The sequence below is a fragment of the Oncorhynchus mykiss genome, chromosome 15 (genome assembly GCF_057628025.1).
Source record: "Oncorhynchus mykiss isolate SJ-2025 chromosome 15, ASM5762802v1, whole genome shotgun sequence".
Classification (NCBI taxonomy): domain Eukaryota; kingdom Metazoa; phylum Chordata; class Actinopteri; order Salmoniformes; family Salmonidae; genus Oncorhynchus; species Oncorhynchus mykiss.
Window position 1 is genome coordinate 52,596,471 of NC_143036.1, and position 20,710 is coordinate 52,617,180.

Below are 20,710 nucleotides of genomic sequence, written 5' to 3' on the forward strand. Positions count from 1 at the left end.
CCTACCCCCACATCTACGTTCATCACCAGGAGCTATTTTAGGTTTCCCACTCCGGCTGTTGCTTTTGTATATATCGAGAGGGATCTGGTCAGGGGGACTGTTTCTTTTACAGGAGATATAATGGGCCATGTAATGATTGGGGGTGGTAGGGGGGAGGAGCAGGAGGTTTAGTCTAAATGGGTCTCGCACATGAAGCAGAGAATCCTTTCTGTGATAGAGCTTGCCACAGTTCTAGGAGTTGAGCTATTGTCATTGTTTATCCGTACCCTGTGTCCTAAGAGCGTGACACCTCATGAATTGTTGTATCACAGTTGCAGATGTCAATATCGATCACAGGCTTTTTGCCGACAGAAGCCGGCATAGTGTAGTAAAGTCACTTATTATCACATTCTGAATGTTGGGATAATGCTTTAGATTTGCATGTGGTTTGACTCCAGGCCACCAAAGTTCTCGTTTACACGTTTGTCACCTGACCATAGCGAAAGGCACCTTGTGCACATGAACCTCAATGACACAAATTAGCAGAATTGTAAAAATACTCTCAAAGATTTCAGATGAGCTTTGTGTTGTGTGATGTTAGCAAGGAGAGGGGGGGAGGAGAGGGAAGGGGAGGGGGGACCATATTTGGAGTCTATTGCTGTTTTTACTGTGCTGTCCACTTGTCCTGGGGCCCTGTCTGTGTCTCTCTCTGTGTGTGTGTGTGTGTGTGTGTGTGTGTGTGTGTGTGTGTGTGTGTGTGTGTGTGTGTGTGTGTGTGTGTGTGTGTGTGTGTGTGTGTGTGTGTGTGAGTGTGTGTGTGTGTGTGTGTGTGTGTGTGTGTGTGTGTGTGTGTGTGTGTGGTACAGTTGGGCAGAGTGCTCTCAGAATACTGATTTATACCCTCCGCCGCCTGTTCAGAGGGCCTAATACAGACTTTAAAATACTCACAAACACTCTCATACAAACACTCAGTTCCAAGATGGCGCCAGAGAGGACGGCTGACCTTTTGTTGTCGCTTAACCAACCGTGCTATTTTGTTTTCTTTTTTCTCATTGTTTGTAACCTATTTTGTACGTAATGTTGCTGCTACCGTCTCGTATGACCGAAAATAGCTTTTTCTTTAATGAGTCAGACGAGAGGGATTTACTCCAGACACCAGAACAGGCCCTCATCCCCGTCATTTGCAGGAGAAGAGACTGAGGATTCGTGGGAGGAGATAGAGGTGCCTTGTCAGGATCCGCCGACAAGTAGCTAATCTGCCATTGGTCCTATTGGCCAAAGTACAATCGCTGGATAATAAATTGGACTCACTAAAAGCATGTATATCCGACCAACGGGACATTAAAAACTGTATCTCATGTTTCACGGAGTCGTAGCTGAACAACGACATGAATAACATACAGCTGCCAGGTTATACACTGTATCGGCAGGATAGAACTGCAGCCTCTTGTAAGAAAAGGGGTGGTGGTCTATGTGTATTTGTAAACAACAGCTGGTGCACAATATCTAAGGAAGTCTCTAGGTTTTGCTCGCCTGAGGTAGAGTATCTTATGATAATCTGTAGACCACACTATCTACCTAGAGAGTTTACATCTGTATTTTTCATAGCTGTCTACATACCACCACAGACCGATGCTGGCACTAAGACCACACTCAATGAGTTGTATACCGCCAGAAGCTAACAGGAAAATGTTCATCCAGAGGCGGCACCCCTAGTGGCCTGGGACTTTACTGCAGGGAAACTAAAATCCGTTTTACCTAATTTCTACCAGCATGTTAAATGTGTAGCTATTCCCTTCGCAAGGCAATCAAACAAACAAAGCTTCAGTATAGAGACAAAGCAGAGTCGCAATTCAACGGCTCAAACATGAGACGTATGTGGCAGTGTCTACAGTCAATCACGGATTACGAAAAGAAACCAGCTCCGTCGAGGACATCAACGTCTTGCGCGCCAGACAAATTAAACAACTTCTTTGCTCGCTTTGAGGACAATACAGTGCCACTGACACGGCCCGATACCAAAGCCTGTGGGCTCTCCTTCTCCCTGGCCAACGTGAGTAAAACATTTAAACGTGTTAACCCTCGGAAGGCTGCCGGGACCAGACGGCATCCCTAGCCATGTCCTCAGAGCATGAGCAGACCAGCTGGCTGATGTGTTTACGGACATATTCAATCAATCCCTATCCCAGTCTGCTGTGCCCACATGCTTCAAGATGGCCACCATTGTTCCTGTCTCCAAGAAAGCAGAAGTAACTGAACTAAATGATTATCGCCCTGTCATCATGAAGTGCTTTGAGAGACTAGTCAAGGATCATATCACCTCCACTCTACCTGATACCCTAGACCCACTCCAATTTGCTTACTGCCCCAATAGGTCCACAGACGACGCAATCGCCATCACACTGCACTCTGCCCTATCCCATGGGGACAAGTGGAATACCTATGTAAGAATGCTGTTCATTGACTATAGCTCAGTATTTAACTCCATAGTACCCTCCAAACACGTCATTAAGCTCAAGACACTAGGTCTCGACCCCGCCCTGTACAACTGGGTCCTGGACTTCCTGACGGGCCGTCCCCAGGTGGTGAAGGTAGAAAACAACATCTCCACCCCGCTGATCCTCAACACTGGGGCCCCACAAGGGTGCGTTCTCAGCCCTCTCCTGTACTCCCTGTTCACCCTTGACTGCTTGGCCATGCACGCCTCCAACCCAATCATCAAGTTGCAGGTGACACTACAGTGGAAGGACGGCCTACAGGGAGGAGGTGAGGGCCCTCAGAGTGTGGTGTCAGGAAAATAACCTCTCACTCAATGTCAACAAAACAAAGGAGATGATTGTGGACTCCAGGAAACAGCAGAATGAGCATCCCCCCATCCACATCGATGGGACAGTAGTGGAGAAGGTGGAAAGTTGTAAGTTCCTCGGCGTACACATCACGGACAAACTGAAATGGTCCACCCACAAAGACAACGTGGTGAAGAAGGCACAACAGTGCCACTTCAACCTCCAGGAGGCTGAAGAAATGTGGCTTGTCACGTAAAACACTCACAAACTTTTGCAGATGCACAATCGAGAGCATCCTGTCGGGCTGTATCACCGCCTGGTACGGCAACTGCTCCACCACTGGGTGCAAACGACCTGCCCTTCAGGACACATACACTACCAGATATCACAGGAAGGCCAAAAAGATCATCAAGGACAACAACCACTCGAGCCACTGCCTGTTCACCCCGCTATCATCCAGAAGGCGAGGTCAGTACAGGTGCATCAAAGCTGGGACCGAGAGACTGAAAAACAGCTTCTATCTCAAGGCCATCAGACTGTTAAACAGCCATCACTAACATAGAGTGGCTGCTGCCAACATACAGACACAAATCTCTGACCACTTTAATACATTTAATAAATGGATTTAATAAAGGTATCACTAGTCACTTTTAATCACACCACTTTAATAATGTCTACATATCCTACATTACTCATCTCATACAGTGCCTTGCGAAAGTATTCGGCCCCCTTGAACTTTGTGACCTTTTGCCACATTTCAGGCTTCAAACATAAATATATAAAACTGTATTTTTTTGTGAAGAATCAACAACAAGTGGGACACAATCATGAAGTGGAACGACATTTATTGGCTATTTCAAACTTTTTTAACAAATCAAAAACTGAAAATTTGGGCGTGCAAAATTATTCAGCCCCCTTAAGTTAATACTTTGTAGCGCCACCTTTTGCTGCGATTACAGCTGTAAGTCGCTTGAGGTATGTCTCTATCAGTTTTGCACATCGAGACACTGACATTTTTTCCCATTCCTCCTTGCAAAACAGCTCGAGCTCAGTGAGGTTGGATGGAGAGCATTTGTGAACAGCAGTTTTCAGTTCTTTCCACAGATTCTCGATTGGATTCAGGTCTGGACTTTGACTTGGCCATTCTAACACCTGGATATGTTTATTTTTGAACCATTCCATTGTAGATTTTGCTTTATGTTTTGGATCATTGTCCAATTTCATTGTCCAAGTTCAATGGACAATCATTGTCCAATATCATTGTCCAAGTTCAATTTTGGTTTCATCTGACCAGAGCACCTTCTTCCACATGTTTGGTGTGTCTCCCAGGTGGCTTGTGGCAAACTTTAAACAACACTTTTTATGGATATCTTTAAGAAATGGCTTTCTTCTTGCCACTCTTCCATAAAGGCCAGATTTGTGCAATATACGACTGATTGTTGTCCTATGGACAGAGTCTCCCACCTCAGCTGTAGATCTCTGCAGTTCATCCAGAGTGATCATGGGCCTCTTGGCTGCATCTCTGATCAGTCTTCTCCTTGTATGAGCTGAAAGTTTAGAGGGACGGCCAGGTCTTGGTAGATTTGCAGTGGTCTGATACTCCTTCCATTTCAATATTATCGCTTGCACAGTGCTCCTTGGGATGTTTAAAGCTTGGGAAATCTTTTTGTATCCAAATCCGGCTTTAAACTTCTTCACAACAGTATCTCGGACCTGCCTGGTGTGTTCCTTGTTCTTCATGATGCTCTCTGCGCTTTTAACGGACCTCTGAGACTATCACAGTGCAGGTGCATTTATACAGAGACTTGATTACACACAGGTGGATTGTATTTATCATCATTAGTCATTTAGGTCAACATTGGATCATTCAGAGATCCTCACTGAACTTCTGGAGAGAGTTTGCTGCACTGAAAAGTAAAGGGGCTGAATAATTTTGCACGCCCAATTTTTCAGTTTTTGATTTGTTAAAAAAGTTTAAAATATCCAATAAATGTCGTTCCACTTCATTATTGTGTCCCACTTGTTGCTGATTCTTCACAAAAAAATACAGTTTTATATCTTTATGTTTGAAGCCTGAAATGTGGCAAAAGGTTGCAAAGTTCAAGGGGGCCGAATACTTTCGCAAGGCACTGTATGTATATGCTGTATTCTATACCATCTGCTGCATCTTGCCTATGCTGCTCGGCCATCGCTCATCCATATATTTATATGTACATATTCTTATTCACCCCTTTACGTTTGTGTGTATAAGGTAGTTGTTGTGAATTTGTAAGATTACTTGTTAGATATTACTGCACGGTGTCACGTCCTGACCTTAGTTCCTTTTGTATGTTTCTATTTTAGGCTGGTCAGGGCGTGAGTTGGGGTGGGCATTCTATGTTTTGTTCTTGTGTTTATATTTCTATGTGTTTGGCCTGGTATGGTTCCCAATCAGAGGCAGCTGTCAATCGTTGTCTCTGATTGAGAACCATACTTAGGTAGCCTGTTTTCCCACTCTTGTTTGTGGGTGGTTATTTTCCGTTTGTGTTTTTCATATTGGTCCGATATTTCCTACTCCTCCTCAGAAGAGGAAGACGACAACGGTTACAGTCGGAACTAGAAGCACAAGCATTTCGCTACACTCACATTAACATCTGCTAACCATGTGTAAGTGAACAATAAAATTTGATTTGAAATGTGCAACCAGAGGGGAAGAAACTCTAGACCACCTTTACTCCACACACAGATACATGTACAAAGCTCTCCCTCGCCCTCCATTTGGCAAATCTGACCATAATTCTATCCTTCTGATTTCTGCTGGTTAGCACAGACTGGAAAATGTTCTGGGATTCTTCCAATGGCATTGAGGAGTACACCACATCAGTCACTGGCTTCATCAATAAGTGCATTGATGACTTCGTCCCCACAGTGACTGTACCTACATACCCCAACCAGAAGCCATGGATTACAGGGAGCATCCGCACTGAGCTAAAGGGTAGAGCTGGGAAGCACAGCCGAGAGCCGCCCCGTGACACAAGCCTACCAGATGAGCTAAATTACTTCTATGCTCACTTCGAGGCAAGTAACACTGAAGCATGCATGAGAGCATCAGCTGTTCTGGACGACTGTGTGATCACGCTCTCCACAGCCGATGTGAGTAAGACCTTTCAACAGGTCAACCAACATTCACAAGGCCGCAGGGCCAGACAGATTACCAGGACGTGTACTCGGTGCATGCCCTGACCAACTGGCAAGCGTCTTCACTGACATTTTCAACCTCTCCCTGTCTGAGTCTGTAGTACCAACATGTTTAAAGCAGACCACCATAGTGCCTGTGCCCAAGAACACTAAGGTAACCTGCCTAAATGACTACTGACCCGTAGCACTCTCGTCTGTAGCCATGAAGTGCTTTGCAAGGCTGGTCATGGCTCACATCAACACCATTATCCCAGAAATCCCAGACCCACTCCAATTTGCATACCACCCCAACAAATTCAGAGATGATGCAATCTCTATTGCACTCCACACTGCCCTTTCACATCTGGACAAAAGGAACACCTATGTGAGAATGCTATTAATTGACTACAGCTCAGTGTTCAACACCATCGTGCCCTCAAAGTTCATCACTAAGCTAAGGACCCTGGGACTAAACACCTTCCTCTGCAACTGGATCCTGGATGTCCCGAACCCAGGTGGTAAGGGTAGGTAACAACACAACCACCATGCTGATCCTCAACACGGGGGCCCCTCAGGGGTGCGTGCTCAGTCCCCTCCTGTACTAAATATATATATATATATTTGAACCTTTTTTAACTAGGCAAGTAGGCTAAGAACAAATTCTTATTTACAATGACGGCCTACCCCAGTCAAACCTGAACGACCCTGGGGCAATTGTGCGCCGCCCTATGGGACTCCCAATTACTGCCAGATGTGATGCAGCCTGGATTCAAACCATGGCCTGTAGTTTATTTAATGTAACCTTTATTTAACTAGGCAAGTCAGTTAAGAACAAATTCTTATTTACAATGACAGTCTAGGAACAGTGGGTTAACTGCCTTGTTCAGGGGCAGAACAACAGGTTTTTACCTTGTCAGCTTGGGCTTTTGATTTAGAACCATTTCGGTTACCATCCCAATTGCTTTAACCACTAGGCTACCTGCCGCCCCAACTAGTGATGCATCTTGCACTGAGATGCAGTGCCTTAGACTGCTGCGCCACTCGGGAGCTGTTCACTCATGACTGCACGGCCAGGCACGACTCGAACACCATCATTAAGTAAGCCAACAGTGGTAGGCCTGATCACCGAGAACTACGAGACAGTCTATAGTGAGGAGGTCAGAGACATGACCTCAAGACAAAGGAGATGATTGTGGACTACAGGAAAAGGACGACTGAGCACGCCCGCATTCTCATCGACGGGCTGTACTGGAGCAGGTTGAGAGCTTCAAATTCCTTGGCATCCACATCACCAACAAACTAACATGGTCCAAACACACCAAGACAGTCGTGAAGAGGGCACAACAAAACGTATTCCTCCTCAGGAGACTGAAAAGATTTTGCATGGGTCCTCAGATCCTGAAAAAGTTCTACAGCTGCACCATCGAAAGCTTCCTGACTGGTTGCATCACTGCCTGGTATGGCAACTGCCCGGCCTTCGACCGCAAGGCACTACAGAGGGTAGTGAGAACGGCCCAGTACATCACTGGCAGGAATGTACGGCCCAGTACATTCCTGCCATCCAGGACCTCTATACCAGGCGGTGTCAGAGGAAGGCCCTAAACATTTTAAAAGATTCCAGCCACCCTAGTCATAGACTGTTCTCTCTGCTACCGCATGGCAAGCGGTACCGGAGCGCCAAGTCTAGTACCAAAAGGCTTCTAAACAGCTTCTACCCCCAAGCCATAAGACTCCTGAACATCTAATCAAATGGCTACTCAGACTATCCCCCTCTTTTACGCTGCTGCTACTCTCTGTTATTGTCTGCATAGTCACTTTAATAACTCTTCCTACATGTACATATTACCTCAATTACCTTGACTAACCAGTGCACCCGCACATTGACTCTGTGCCGGTACCCCCTGTGTATAGCCTCGCTATTGTTATTTTCCTGCTGCTCTAATTATTTGTTACTTTTATTTCATTTTATTTATTTTTCTTAACTGCGTAATTGGTTAAGGGCTTTTAAGTAAGCATTTCACTGTAAGGTCTACTCCTGTTGTATTTGGCGCATGTGACAAATCAAATTGGATTTGTCACAAATTCGTGTACAAATTTGAGTTATGCACGTGCACTCTATCTCTATCTCTCTAAGTCCAGATTTGACCAAGGCAGCTTCAAGGATGGAACACTACAGAGCCACTAGAGAGACTTTAATCAGTTAAGTCATGGAACACTCTTCTTGAGGCCAGGGTATGGTTTTAAAAACAAACACATATGGGACAGTTAGCACTTCAGATCCTGTTCCTCGAATATTAACAGGTTGTGGGAGATTTGGTGTGAGTATCATTTAGGCACTCATTGAATTGTCCTAGAAAGATGGCTCTCTGGCCCGACTGCTTGGTATGTCGGACACCAGCATCAAAGACCTGTACTGCAGCCTCCTGGCACATTTAGAAATACTGTAACTCATACAGTACAGTAGATCCAGCGTTAAATTACACCAGTGGCGGTTATAGAGGAAAGAAGAATCGTGTACTGGGGGGCAGTTTAAGGGGAGAGAAGGCAGTTCCCATGTATCCTGTCCTGTTTTCCTTTCCCAGGGTGAGAGCTGCTCTAACACAAATCTGAATCTATTACCCTGATGGTAACCATGGCACTGTCAAACAGGCCCTGTGTCCCGGGCACTCGCCCCAGTCACAAAAACGGCTCATCCATAACTGTCCAATGACAGAGGGCCCCACCGAGCCAGCCAGCCAATAGCAGGAGTTGTGGAGCGTTTTTGGTTGTTGCCAGAAACTAGCCCACTCTTCTGGTTTTATCTGGTCACAGCAAATGTCAATGTAGGCCCCTGCTGAGGGATTGCAATTTGCCAGGGGGATGAGTTGCAGATCTGTATACTGGGTTGTGTGGCGTGTGTGTAGATGTGTGCGATTCTCTGTGCGCGATTCTCTGTGCATTTGTGTGTGTGTGTGTGTGAGAAAGTTAGCACCTCTGTGTGTGTCTGTTACGTCTTTTAAGAGTCTTTCTTGGTGATGGTAAAGCATTGTGCCGAGCACACAGATGTTTCGTTGAGAGGCGGGTATCAGTGGAGAGGAGCTGAGGAGTGGAAGGGAGCCAAGTTCCAGTGTGTTGTGTCTTTGAGGCGCATTGAGAGTGAGTGGCGCCTTGCTGTCCCATAAATGAGATTAGGGAATTTACTCGCCCCCTGCTCTCTTCTTCTCCTCTGTAAGCGCAACACAATAAATAAAAAGAGGGGGTATTTTTTTTACAGAAAAAACGACTGTTTTGTTAAGTTGGCACATTGTTCTGGAAACAAACAAATGAGGAAGACATTGAGGAAGACTCCCCCCATACTTTTTGTTTGTGCTGGCCACAATTGAGCATTTTGAATAGGATTCTGGAGTATATTGGTTGCAATAAACTGTACAGAAGACACTGTTTTCTATTCAAGTAAATGGAGGCTTTGGCCTGCATCCTTTCCTACAAAGTATCCACTCTGCAGAGACCCAGAAAGATAGCTGAAGAGCAACGCTGGTGCCTCACAAAACAACAAACACTGGAAGTTAAGGAAAGTAATGGTCTCTTCAAGTTATGACCTTTTGGAGATTGACACATGTCAGTGAGGTCTCAGAGTGCTTCTCAGGTTAGAGGACAAGCTCATGTTTCTCCATCAATACCTCAGAGGCCGGACTCACATTGACAAGTCATCCATGTTCCTGGGAGTTCTTGTCATCCACGTTCATCGGCCAAGGACAATGCCTACACCGGTGGCTTTTGTTTTTCTATTTGCACAGCACATGTTTCGAACGACATTTTGTGGCTTTACTTTGACAAAGTTCGTATTAACACTAGAGCAGCTAAACTGCTAAACCCGCCTTTTTGTCCTCAGAACAGACTCAATTAATCGGGTCATGGACTCTACAAGGTGTCGAAAGCGTTCCACAGGGATGCTGGCCCATGTTGACTCCAAAGTTGGCTGCATATCCTTTGGGTGGTGGACCATTCTTGATACACACAGGAAACTGTTGAGCGTGAAAAATCCAACAGCGTTGCAGTTCTTGACACAAACTGGTGCACGTGACACCGACTACCATGCCCCATTAAAAGGCACATAACTATTTTTGTATTGGAAAATCCATGTCTCAATTGTCTCAAGGCTTTAAAATCCTTCTTTCACCTGTCTTCCTTCCTCTACACTGATTTGAAGTGGATTTAACATGTGAGATCAATAAGTGATCGTAGCTTTCGTCTTGATTCACCCCGTCAGTCTACACCACGGAGAGTTCATAATGTTTTGTACTCAGCGCAGCTTGTTTATTTACATGAGTAACTCATTGTTTAACTATGTAGCCTATAGGAAGAGTGATTTATTGAATTTGGCCCACCACGAGCCCATGTAGGTTCCTCATATGACAAATTACATCACCAACACGCTCTCCAAATTGAATTTTTCATAGTAGAAAAGTTGCAGGACTACACATTGAGGACCCATTAAAATGCCTCTGCCTTAGTGTAACGCTACATTCGTCATAGTGATGTTAAGTCTGACAAATGTTACCACTAGAAGTCGGAGGTCAACATCTTGCTGTTCCGAGGTCAAGCTCTTACGGATCTCTCTCTGGGGCTTTTGGTTCATAACTTCTAACGGGAGCACCTAGCTAGGACTTGGAGGGCCTGAGACGAGCTCTACTCTAACTCTGTAACATCCCACACTGCAGTATACGTACTGAAACCGATCCTTCTTGACATTTGACCCCTAACCCTCACCTCTCCTTCCATCCCGAGTAGACTGGCCTCCCCATCTCCACAGAGCTAACATGTTGGAAGCATGTTCATAGTAAAGTAAGGCAGGAATGTTGTATTTTCTTTAGGGTTCATTAGCTTTTTGGCCATCAGTGAAGCTAAATCTTTTAGGGTACCGACACCCAAACAAGGTCATCAAGGCCAAAAACAACGACGTGAACCCAGCATATGATCAAACAAAACCCCAAACTGAAATGACTGCAGTGATTTTGTTATTTTATTATGATTTGAAAAAATATGTAAAATATATTTGAAATGTAGTGTTTAATTCCTTCCTGATTCCTGGCTTAGGACAGCATCATTCATTGGCCTGTCTGTCTCTGTGGTTCTCTAGCATAAATATGGTGTGTTTTATCAGCCCACACTTTAGCAGACATGCCATACATAGAGGACGTGTGTCTCAATAACAAGTTCCCCCACTGGGCCACAGCCATTGTGCAAGTGCCTGATTGTACAGTATTTACCTTGCAGCAAAATGTACCAATAGCTAATCATGTATGTGATCTGTGTCTGGGCTGAAGCAGATGTCGGTAGATTTGGAATCTGTTATGAATTTATAACATTTAGGCACATTATGCACGTGTCTCCTTGCGAGGTACTGTCCTGAGAACACAGTCAGCCAGTGAGAGACTAAAAAAACAGATTCATGGGAGTTAAATCTCTGGAGCAAATCTTTTTCTAACTTATAATTACATAAGAGACAATGGAGGCACTTGGCCCCTAATGCCCCATTGTAGTCCCTCTGTTCCCAGAGCTCTCTCCCAGACAGGCCAAGCTGCAGTGTCAGTTCCCCTCCAGAGAGGATCTCTGCTCTGCCTGGGAGTTTGATCAAGTCATTAAGTAGCTGCCTGGGCTAAAGCCTCCCTCCCTGTCACAAGGCCTCTGCTGTCCTGTCCTCTCCGGGAGGCCACAGACAGACTCTGGATAACTTGATTAGTCTATCTGTCTCTCCTCTCTGGCTCTGTATCTCTCTGTATCTCTGTGTCTCTGTATCTCTGTGTCTCTCTCTCTCAATTCAATTCAATTCAAGGGCTTTATTGGCATGGGAAACATATGTTAACATTGCCAAAGCAAGTGAGGTAGATAATATATAAAGTGAATATATAAAGTGAAATAAACAATAAAAATTAACAGTAAACATTACACATACAGAAGTTTCAAAACAATAAAGACATTACAAATGTCATATTATATATATATACAGTGTTTTAACAATGTACAAATGGTTAAAGGACACAAGATAAAATAAATAAGCATAAATATGGGTTGTATTTACAATGGTGTGTGTTCTTCACTGGTTGCCCTTTTCTCGTGGCAACAGGTCACAAATCTTGCTGCTGTGATGGCACACTGTGGAATTTCACCCAGTAGATATGGGAGTTTATCAAAATTGGATTTGTTTTCGAATTCTTTGTGGATCTGTGTAATCTGAGGGAAATATGTCTCTCTAATATGGTCATACATTGGGCAGGAGGTTAGGAAGTGCAGCTCAGTTTCCACCTAATTTTGTGGGCAGTGGGCACATAGCCTGTCTTCTATTGAGAGCCATGTCTGCCTACGGCGGCCTTTCTCAATAGCAAGGCTATGCTCACTGAGTCTGTACATAGTCAAAGCTTTCCTTCATTTCGGGTCAGTCACAGTGGTCAGGTATTCTGCCGCTGTGTACTCTCTGTGTAGGGCCAAATAGCATTCTAGTTTGCTCTGTTTTTTTGTTAATTCTTTCCGATGTGTCAAGTAATTATCTTTTTGTTTTTTCATGATTTGGTTGGGTCTAATTGTGCTGCTGGCCTGGGGCTCTGTAGGGTTTGTTTGTGTTTGTGAACAGAGCCCCAGGACCAGCTTGCTTAGTGGACTCTTCTCCAGGTTCATCTCTCTGTAGGTGATGGCTTTGTTATGGAAGGTTTGGGAATCGCATCCTTTTAGGTGGTTATAGAATTTAACGGCTCTTTTCTGGATTTTGATAATTAGTGGGTATCGGCCTAATTCTGCTCTGCATGCATTATTTGGTGTTCTACGTTGTACACATTTTTGCAGAATTCAGGGGTGACTGGAGCTTAAGTGGTAGAGCCTTCCACACCACTCACTTACACATGACATCATAGATTCTGAGTGATGGGTGTTTTCTGCTGCAAACTATTTTGAACGTTGATGTTTCCCACTCACATCCAAGTGTGGCAACATTAGTGTGTGTGTGCGTGTGCGTGTGTGTGTGTGTGCGTGTGCGTGTGGAATGTTTTACTCTCATATAGTTCAATTATTTTACAGAAAGCCATAGGAAAGGGCAGGTGGCTTTTATGTTTGTGTTGAAAAGTTAGAGGACTGTTTTATGTTGTTGATTCAGGCCTATATACACCAAATGGAAATTGTGTTTTACAGTCATTTGCTACTTCTATCCCCCAGTGAATAATGTGTATAATCAGCGTGGTGTTTTTCTCCTTGTTTCACAGGCAGAGTTCTCAGAGATCAACCTGGCTTCGTACATGAACACTGGGTGTATGATTGATATGCAGGCCATAAGAGGAGGAACCAAAGTGGTCAGGTAAGGTAACAAAGAGAGAGAAAGCGATGGAAGGAGATGGAGAAAGAGAGAGCGGCCCCTGTATGTCCGTCAGTAGCTCTGCTCTGACGCATTTGCCCATGCATCTTCAGTCTCCCTCAGTGGGTCCAGACAATGGCTCCAGTTATTCCCTTTCAACAGCCACCAGCTACATTGTAGACAAGTAATATGTGTGTGTGTGTGTGTGTGTGTGTGTGTGTATATACATTTGCTTTCAGTCACAAAAAAAGACATCACAAAAGACGATGGAGCCAGTGGGAAATTATATGAAAAGGACTGGCTATTACTGTCACGCAAAACATTTCTGTGAAATACCTCTGAAAAGAAGTACAGCATCAAAAGCACCCAACCTTATTACCTCTGTATCCTTCCTCCCAGCCCAAACACTACTTCTCAGAGTTCCAGAATTCCCTCCTCAATTTTGTTCTGTGTTCCATACATCAGCAAGGTTCCAAAATGGAACCGTCTTCACACAACTTCTTTACACACCAACTTCTTCCGCTGTGGGCTGCAGTAGAGCAGTTTTTCTGGTAGTTTGGGAGTTGACGTCACCCCCTGCCTCTCTCTTCTTTAGCAGGGTTTCAGGCCCTGATTTGCAAATTAGATTAGCTAATGAGGTGCATGCTGCTGTGGAGCGTCAGACCACTGCTTGTTTCACAGCCTTCTGGGGAATGCACCAGCCTGGTCCCAGATCTGTTTGTGCTGTCTTGCCATCGGCATAACAATGACCATAGGAGTTGGAACAAACAGATCTGGGACCAGGCTAGTAAATGTACTACTCAGCTCTATGCTGGCATCGCAACGATAGTTTATCGCTGTAAGGAACATTGTATTTTTCTTGTATACACATAATCTGAAAAAACAACCTTCAGGGTTGGATCTGGCAGTCGTACAGGAAATGTTCAGGACACGAGGCCGTGTGTAGTTTGAAACAGTTTGAAGTTAAGTCAAGGATACACAGTGGCTAGAATAGACAGATTGTAGTGTTATGTATCATGCCATTCTGTTGTAGCTTGTTGTCTGGGAGGTGGATGCATGCCTGGCTGTCCATCACTGAGGTTATTGTATTGCTTGCCTGTATTATGTAATCAATTCCCTTGGATTGACTGCAATAGAGAGTAAATGCCCACATGAAAAATACTACAGCTTACTATAGAATACTACAGTACTTACTATAGAATTCTTTAGAATACTATTCTACACACTAGGGCTGACCCCAATTAGTCAACTGGTCGATTGTTTTGTCGTTAGGCTGTTGGCCCGAGATTGTTTTGGTAGAACAGTAACAAATATATATACAGTTAAAGTCTGGAAGTTTTTTTTCACAATTCATGACATTTAATCCTAGTAAAAATCCCCTGTCTTAGGTCAGTTAGGATCACCACTTTATTTTAAGAATGTGAAATGTCAGAATAATAGTAGAGAGAAGTATTTCTGTCAGCTTTTATTTCTTTCACCGCATTCCCAGTGGGTCAGAAGTTTAGAAACACTCAATTATTATTTGGGAGCATTGCCTTTAACTTGGGTCAAATGTTTTGGGGAGCCTTCCACAAGCTTCCCACAATAAGTTGGGTGAATTTTGACCCATTCCTCCTGACAGAGCTGGTGTAACTGAGTCAGGTTTGTAGTCCTCTGTGCTTGCACATGCATTTTCAGTTCTGCCCACAAATTTTCAATAGGATTGAGGTCAGGGTTTTGTGATGGCCACTCCAATACCTTGACTTTGTTGTCCTTAAGCCATTTTGCCACAACTTTGGAAGTATGCTTGGGGTCATTGTCCACTTGGAAGACCCATTTGCGACCAAGCTTTAACTTCCTGACTGATGTCTTGAGATGTTGCTGCAATATATCCACATAATTTTCCATTCTCATGATGCCATCTATTTTGTGAAGTGCACCAGTCCCTCCTGCAGCAAAGCACCCCCACAACATGATGCTGCCACAACCGTGCTTCACGGTTGGGATGCTGTTCTTCGGCTTGCAAGCCTCCCCCTTTTACCACCAAACGTCATTATGCCCAAACAGTTCTATTTTTGTTTCATCAGACCAGAGGATCTTTGTCCCCATGTGCAGTTGCAAACTGTAGTCTGGCTTTTTTTATGGCGGTTTTGGAGCAGTGGCTTCTTCCTTGCTGAGCGGCCTTTCAGGTTATGTCGATATAGGACTCATTTTACTGTGGATATTGATACTTTTGTACCTGTTTCCTCCAGCATCTTCACAAGGTCCTTTGCTGTTGGTCTGGGAATGATTTGCACATTTCGCACCAAAGTACATTCATCTCTAGGAGACAGGACATTTCTCCTTACTGAGCGGTATGACGGCTGCGTGGTCCCATGGTGTTTATACAGTACTTTCATACTATTGTTTGTACAGATGAACATGGTACCTTCAGGCGTTTGGATATTGCTCCCAAGGATGAATCAGACTTGTGTAGCTCCACATTTTTTTTCTGAGGTCTTGGGTGATTTCTTTTTATTTTATTTTATTTTATGCAATGTTTTATGTCAAGCACTGAGTTTGAAGGTAGGCCTTGAAAGACATCCACATGTACACCTCCAATTGACTCAAATGATGTCAATTAGCCTTTCAGAAGCTTCTAAAGCCATGACATCATTTTCTGGAATTTTCCAAGCTGTTTAAAGGCACAGTCAACTTAGTGTATGTAAACTTCTGACCCACTGGAATTGTGATACAATCTGTCTGTAAACAGTTGTTGGAAAAATGACTTGTGTCATACACAAAGTCACTTACACATACACTAACTCACTAAGTCACATACACTAGTTTGTTAACAAGAAATGTGTGGAGTGGTTGAAAAACGAGTTTTAATGACTCCAACCTAAGTCTATGTAAACTTCCGACTTCAACTGTATATACACACTACCTGTCAAAAGTTTTTGAACACATGCCCATTCAAGGGCTTTTCTTTATTTTCTACATTGTAGAATAATAGTGAAGACATCAAAACTATGAAATGACACATATGGAATCATGTAGTAACCAAAAAAGTGTTAAACAAATCAAAATATGTTTTAGATTCTTCAAAGTAGCCACCCTTTGCCTTGATGACAGCTTCGCACACTCTTGGCATTCTCTCAACCAGCTTCACCTGGAATGCTTTTCCAACAGTCTTGAAGGAGTTCCCACATATACTGAGCACTTGTTGGATGCGTTTCCTTTACCCTGTGATCCAACTCATCCCAAATTATCTCAATTGTGTTGAGGTTGGGTGATTGTGGAGGCTTTCCTTCTTGGTCAAATAGCCCTTACACAGCCTGGAGGTGTGTTGGGTCATTGTCCTGTTGAAAAACAATGCGCAAACCAGATGGGATGGCGTATCGCTGCAGAATGCTGTGTTGGCCATGCTGGTTAAGTGTGCCTTGAATTCTAAATAAATCACTGACAGTGTCACCAGCAAAGCATCCCCACACCATCACACCTCCTGCTCTATGCTTTACGTTGAGAACTACACATGCAGAGATCATCTGTTCACCTACTCTGTCTCACAAAGACACGGAGATTGGAACCAAAAATCTCAAATTTGGACTCATCATACCAAAATACAGATTTCCACCGGTCTAATGTCCGTTGCTCATGTTTCTCGACCCAAGCAAGTCTCTTCCTCTTATTGGTGTCCTTTAGTAGTGGTTTCTTTGCAGCAAATCGACCATGAAGGCCTGATTCACGCAGTCTCCTCTGAACAGTTGATGTTGAGATGTGTCTGTTACTTGAACTCTGTGAAGCATTTATTTGGGCGGCAATCTGAGGCACACTTAACTCTAAAGAACTCTGCAGCAGAGGTAACTCTGGCTCTTCTGTTCCTGTGGCGGTCCTAATGAGAGCCAGTTTCATCATAGTGCTTGATGGTTTTTGCGACAGCACTTGATTAAACTTTCTAAGTTCTTGAAATCTTCCGTATTGACAGACCTTCATGTCTTAAAGTAAAGATGGATTGTAGTTTATCTTTGCTTATTTGAGCTGTTCTTGCCATAATATGGACTTGGTCTTTTACCAAATAAGGCTATCTTCTGTATACCACCCCTACCTTGTCACAACACAGCTGATTGGCTCAAACGCATTAAGATGGAAAGAAATTCCACAAATTCACTTTGAACAAGGCACCCCTGTTAATTGAAATGCATTACAGGTGACTACCTCATGAAGCTGGTTGAGAGTTTACCAAGAGTGTACAAGGCTGTTATCTTTTTTTGGTTACTATATGATTCCCTATGTGTTATTTCCTGGGTTTGACGTCTTCGCTATTCTACAATACATAATTATGTAATTTTCTACATTGTAGAATAATTGTGAAGACATCAAAATATTGAAATATGAAATAACACATATGGAATCAAGTTTTGGTTTGTTTCATTCCATTTATGATTTTTGTCAATTTAGTCATTGTCTTTTGTTTGGAGCGCTCCTGTCAATATTGAGTAAGGACTCGCATGCATGAAGTTGATCTATAGGCTACCTTGCCTGCGCGCAAACTTAGGCATATAAATGTGCCAATTTGAGGATCTGATCGTATTTCTGATTGGCTTAACGCACCACCACTAAGGAGCTGTGGAGCTTCTCAAAGTAATGTTTACTTCACATCAAACAGCAAGCAAACAAAGTCTGTGTGTATTTTAATTGATTTGAATAATATTTCCAACACTGTCCCTTTCGATAACCACTCGTGAAAGGGTAAAATGCTCTGATCCAGTGGAAACATCATAAAAAAAATGCCTGATTTACTTCTTATCAGCGCTTGACTTGGACTGAAATAGGTTTCGTTACTCTTTTTTTGGGTACTGGTACTGTTTATTTAGGTGCAGGAGCCAAGTCAAGTACTGCTTCTTGTCCCTTGCGCAAATTGCCTACAGTTGTGTCTGTCCCAAGCTCACTGGCACAGGAAACTCTGAGGGCCCAGAATATTTTTTTACAGGCCATGTGTAGCCAATGTGATTTTATAGGATATTTGTTTTTAATCAGGATATTTTCTACCTGCAAGCTGCAATGGTTTTATTTGTTGGCTTTATGTAGGCTATTTTTACATAGTTGGCAATGGCAATAGAAGTTACTTTAAAGCCACATTAACCACATGACAATGATTTTGAGCTATGTTTGTCATGTATTGTCATGTTGTGTCTTTCTGTCCTTTCCTTTCACCCTGTCTCCCTCTGCTGGTCGTATTAGGTTACCTTTTCTCCCCCGCTTTCCCCCAGCTGTTCCTTGTCTCCTCCTAACTACCCATTCACCCCGTTTCCCACCTGTTCCCTTTTTCCCTCTGATTAGGTCCCTATATCTCTCTCTGTTTCTGCTCCTGTCTTTGTCGGATTCTTGTTTGTTGTGTTTCATGCCTGAACCAGACTATCGTCATGTTTGCTGTAACCTTGTCCTGTCCTGTCGGAATCTACCTGTCCATCTGAGCCCACGTGTGTTCATCATTAAAGAAGCTCTGTTTAAGTTAATTCGCTTTTGGGTCCTCATTCACTCACCGTAACAGAAGAATCCGACCAAGAATGGACCCAGCGACTTCGGATCCTCTCCACTCAGCCGTCGGGATCCAGGGAGCGATGCTAGGCAGACACGAGCAGGAATTGTCTGCTGCTCGACATGCCGTTGAGACCCTGGCCACCCAAGTCTCCAACCTCACAGAACAGGTTCACCATCTCCGCCTCGATCCACCGGCCACTTCCAGGGCTTTCGAATCTCCGGAGCCCAGAATCAATAACCCGCCGTGTTACTCTGGGGAGCCCACTGAATGCCGCTCGTTCCTCACCCAGTGTGATATTGTGTTTTCTCTCCAGCCCAACACTTACGCCAGGAGCACTGCTCGTGTCGCCTACGTCATATCTCTCCTTACTGGACGGGCTCGTGAGTGGGGCACGGCAATCTGGGAGGCAAGGGCTGAGTGTACTAACCAGTATCAGGACTTTAAGGAGGAGATGATACGGGTTTTTGATCGATCTGTTTTTGGGGAGGAGGCTTCCAGGGCCCTGTCTTCCCTATGTCAAGGCAATCGATCCATAACAGACTACTCTATTGAGTTTCGCACTCTTGCTGCCTCCAGTGGCTGGAACGAGCCGGCCTTGCTCGCTCGTCTTCTGGAGGGTCTCCGCGCAGAGGTAAAGGATGAGATTCTCTCCCGGGAGGTTCCTTCCAGCGTGGATTCCTTGATTGAACTCGCTATTCGCATTGAGCGACGGGTTGATCTTCGTCACCGAGCTCGTGGAAAGGAGCTCGCGCTCTCCGTTGCCCCCCTCTCCGCATCACTACCATCTTCCTCTGCCGGCTCGGGAGCTGAGCCTATGCAGCTGGGAGGTATCCGCATCTCGACTAAGGAGAGGGAACGGAGAATCACCAACCGCCTCTGTCTCTATTGCGGTTCTGCTGGTCATTTTGTCACTTCATGTCCAGTAAAAGCCAGAGCTCATCAGTAAGCGGAGGGCTACTGGTGAGCGCTACTACTCCTGTCTCTCCTTCAAGATCCTGCACTACCTTGTCGGTCCATCTACGCTGGACCGGTTCGTCAGCTTCCTGCAGTGCCTTAATAGACTCTGGGGCGGAGGGCTGTTTTATGGACGAGACCTGGGCTCGGGAACATGACATTCCTCTCAGACAGTTAAGGGAGTCCACGGCCTTGTTCGCCCTGGATGGTAGTCCTCTCCCCAGGATTCAGCGTGAGACGCTACCTTTAACCCTCACTGTTTCTGGTAATCATAGCGAAACCATTTCTTTTTTAATTTTTCGTTCACCTTTTACACCTGTTGTTTTGGGCCATCCCTGGCTAGTTTGTCATAATCCTTCCATTAATTGGTCTAGTAATTCTATCCTCTCCTGGAACGTCTCTTGTCATGTGAAATGTTTAATGTCTGCTATCCCTCCTGTTTCCTCTGTCTCTTCTTCACAGGAGGAGCCTGGTGATTTGACAGGGGTGCCGGAGGAATATCACGATCTGCGCACGGTGTTCAGTCGGTCCAGGGCCACCTCTCTTCCTCCACACCGGTCGTATGATTGTAGTATTGATCTCCTTCCGGGAACCACTCCCCCCCGGGGTAGACTATACTCTCTGTCGGCTCCCGAACGTAAGGCTCTCGAGGATTATTTGTCTGTAGCTCTTGACGCCGGTACCATAGTCCCCTCCTCCTCTCCCGCCGGAGCTGAATGACATAACAGTGAAGAATCGTTATCCGCTTCCTCTTATGTCTTCAGCCTTCGAGATCCTGCAGGGAGCCAGGTTTTTCACTAAGTTGGACCTTCGTAACGCTTACCATCTCGTGCGCATCAGGGAGGGGGACGAGTGGAAGACGGCGTTTAACACTCCGTTAGGGCACTTTGAATACCGGGTTCTTCCTTTCGGCCTCGCTAACGCTCCAGCTGTCTTTCAGGCATTAGTCAATGATGTCCTGAGAGACATGCTGAACATCTTTGTTTTCGTTTACCTTGACGATATCCTGAT

At 44.6% G+C, this 20,710-nt stretch overlaps 1 protein-coding gene across 1 annotated transcript in view; it reads left to right on the forward strand.

Moving 5' to 3' along the window:
* Window positions 1–20,710, forward strand: part of LOC110490220 (synapsin-3) — a 135,846-nt gene that overhangs the window by 34,194 nt on the left and 80,942 nt on the right. The window contains exon 4 of the mRNA XM_021563489.3: window positions 13,154–13,245. Within this exon, the coding sequence (XP_021419164.3) occupies window positions 13,154–13,245 (92 nt within the window). The remainder of the gene's footprint in view (window positions 1–13,153; window positions 13,246–20,710) is intronic.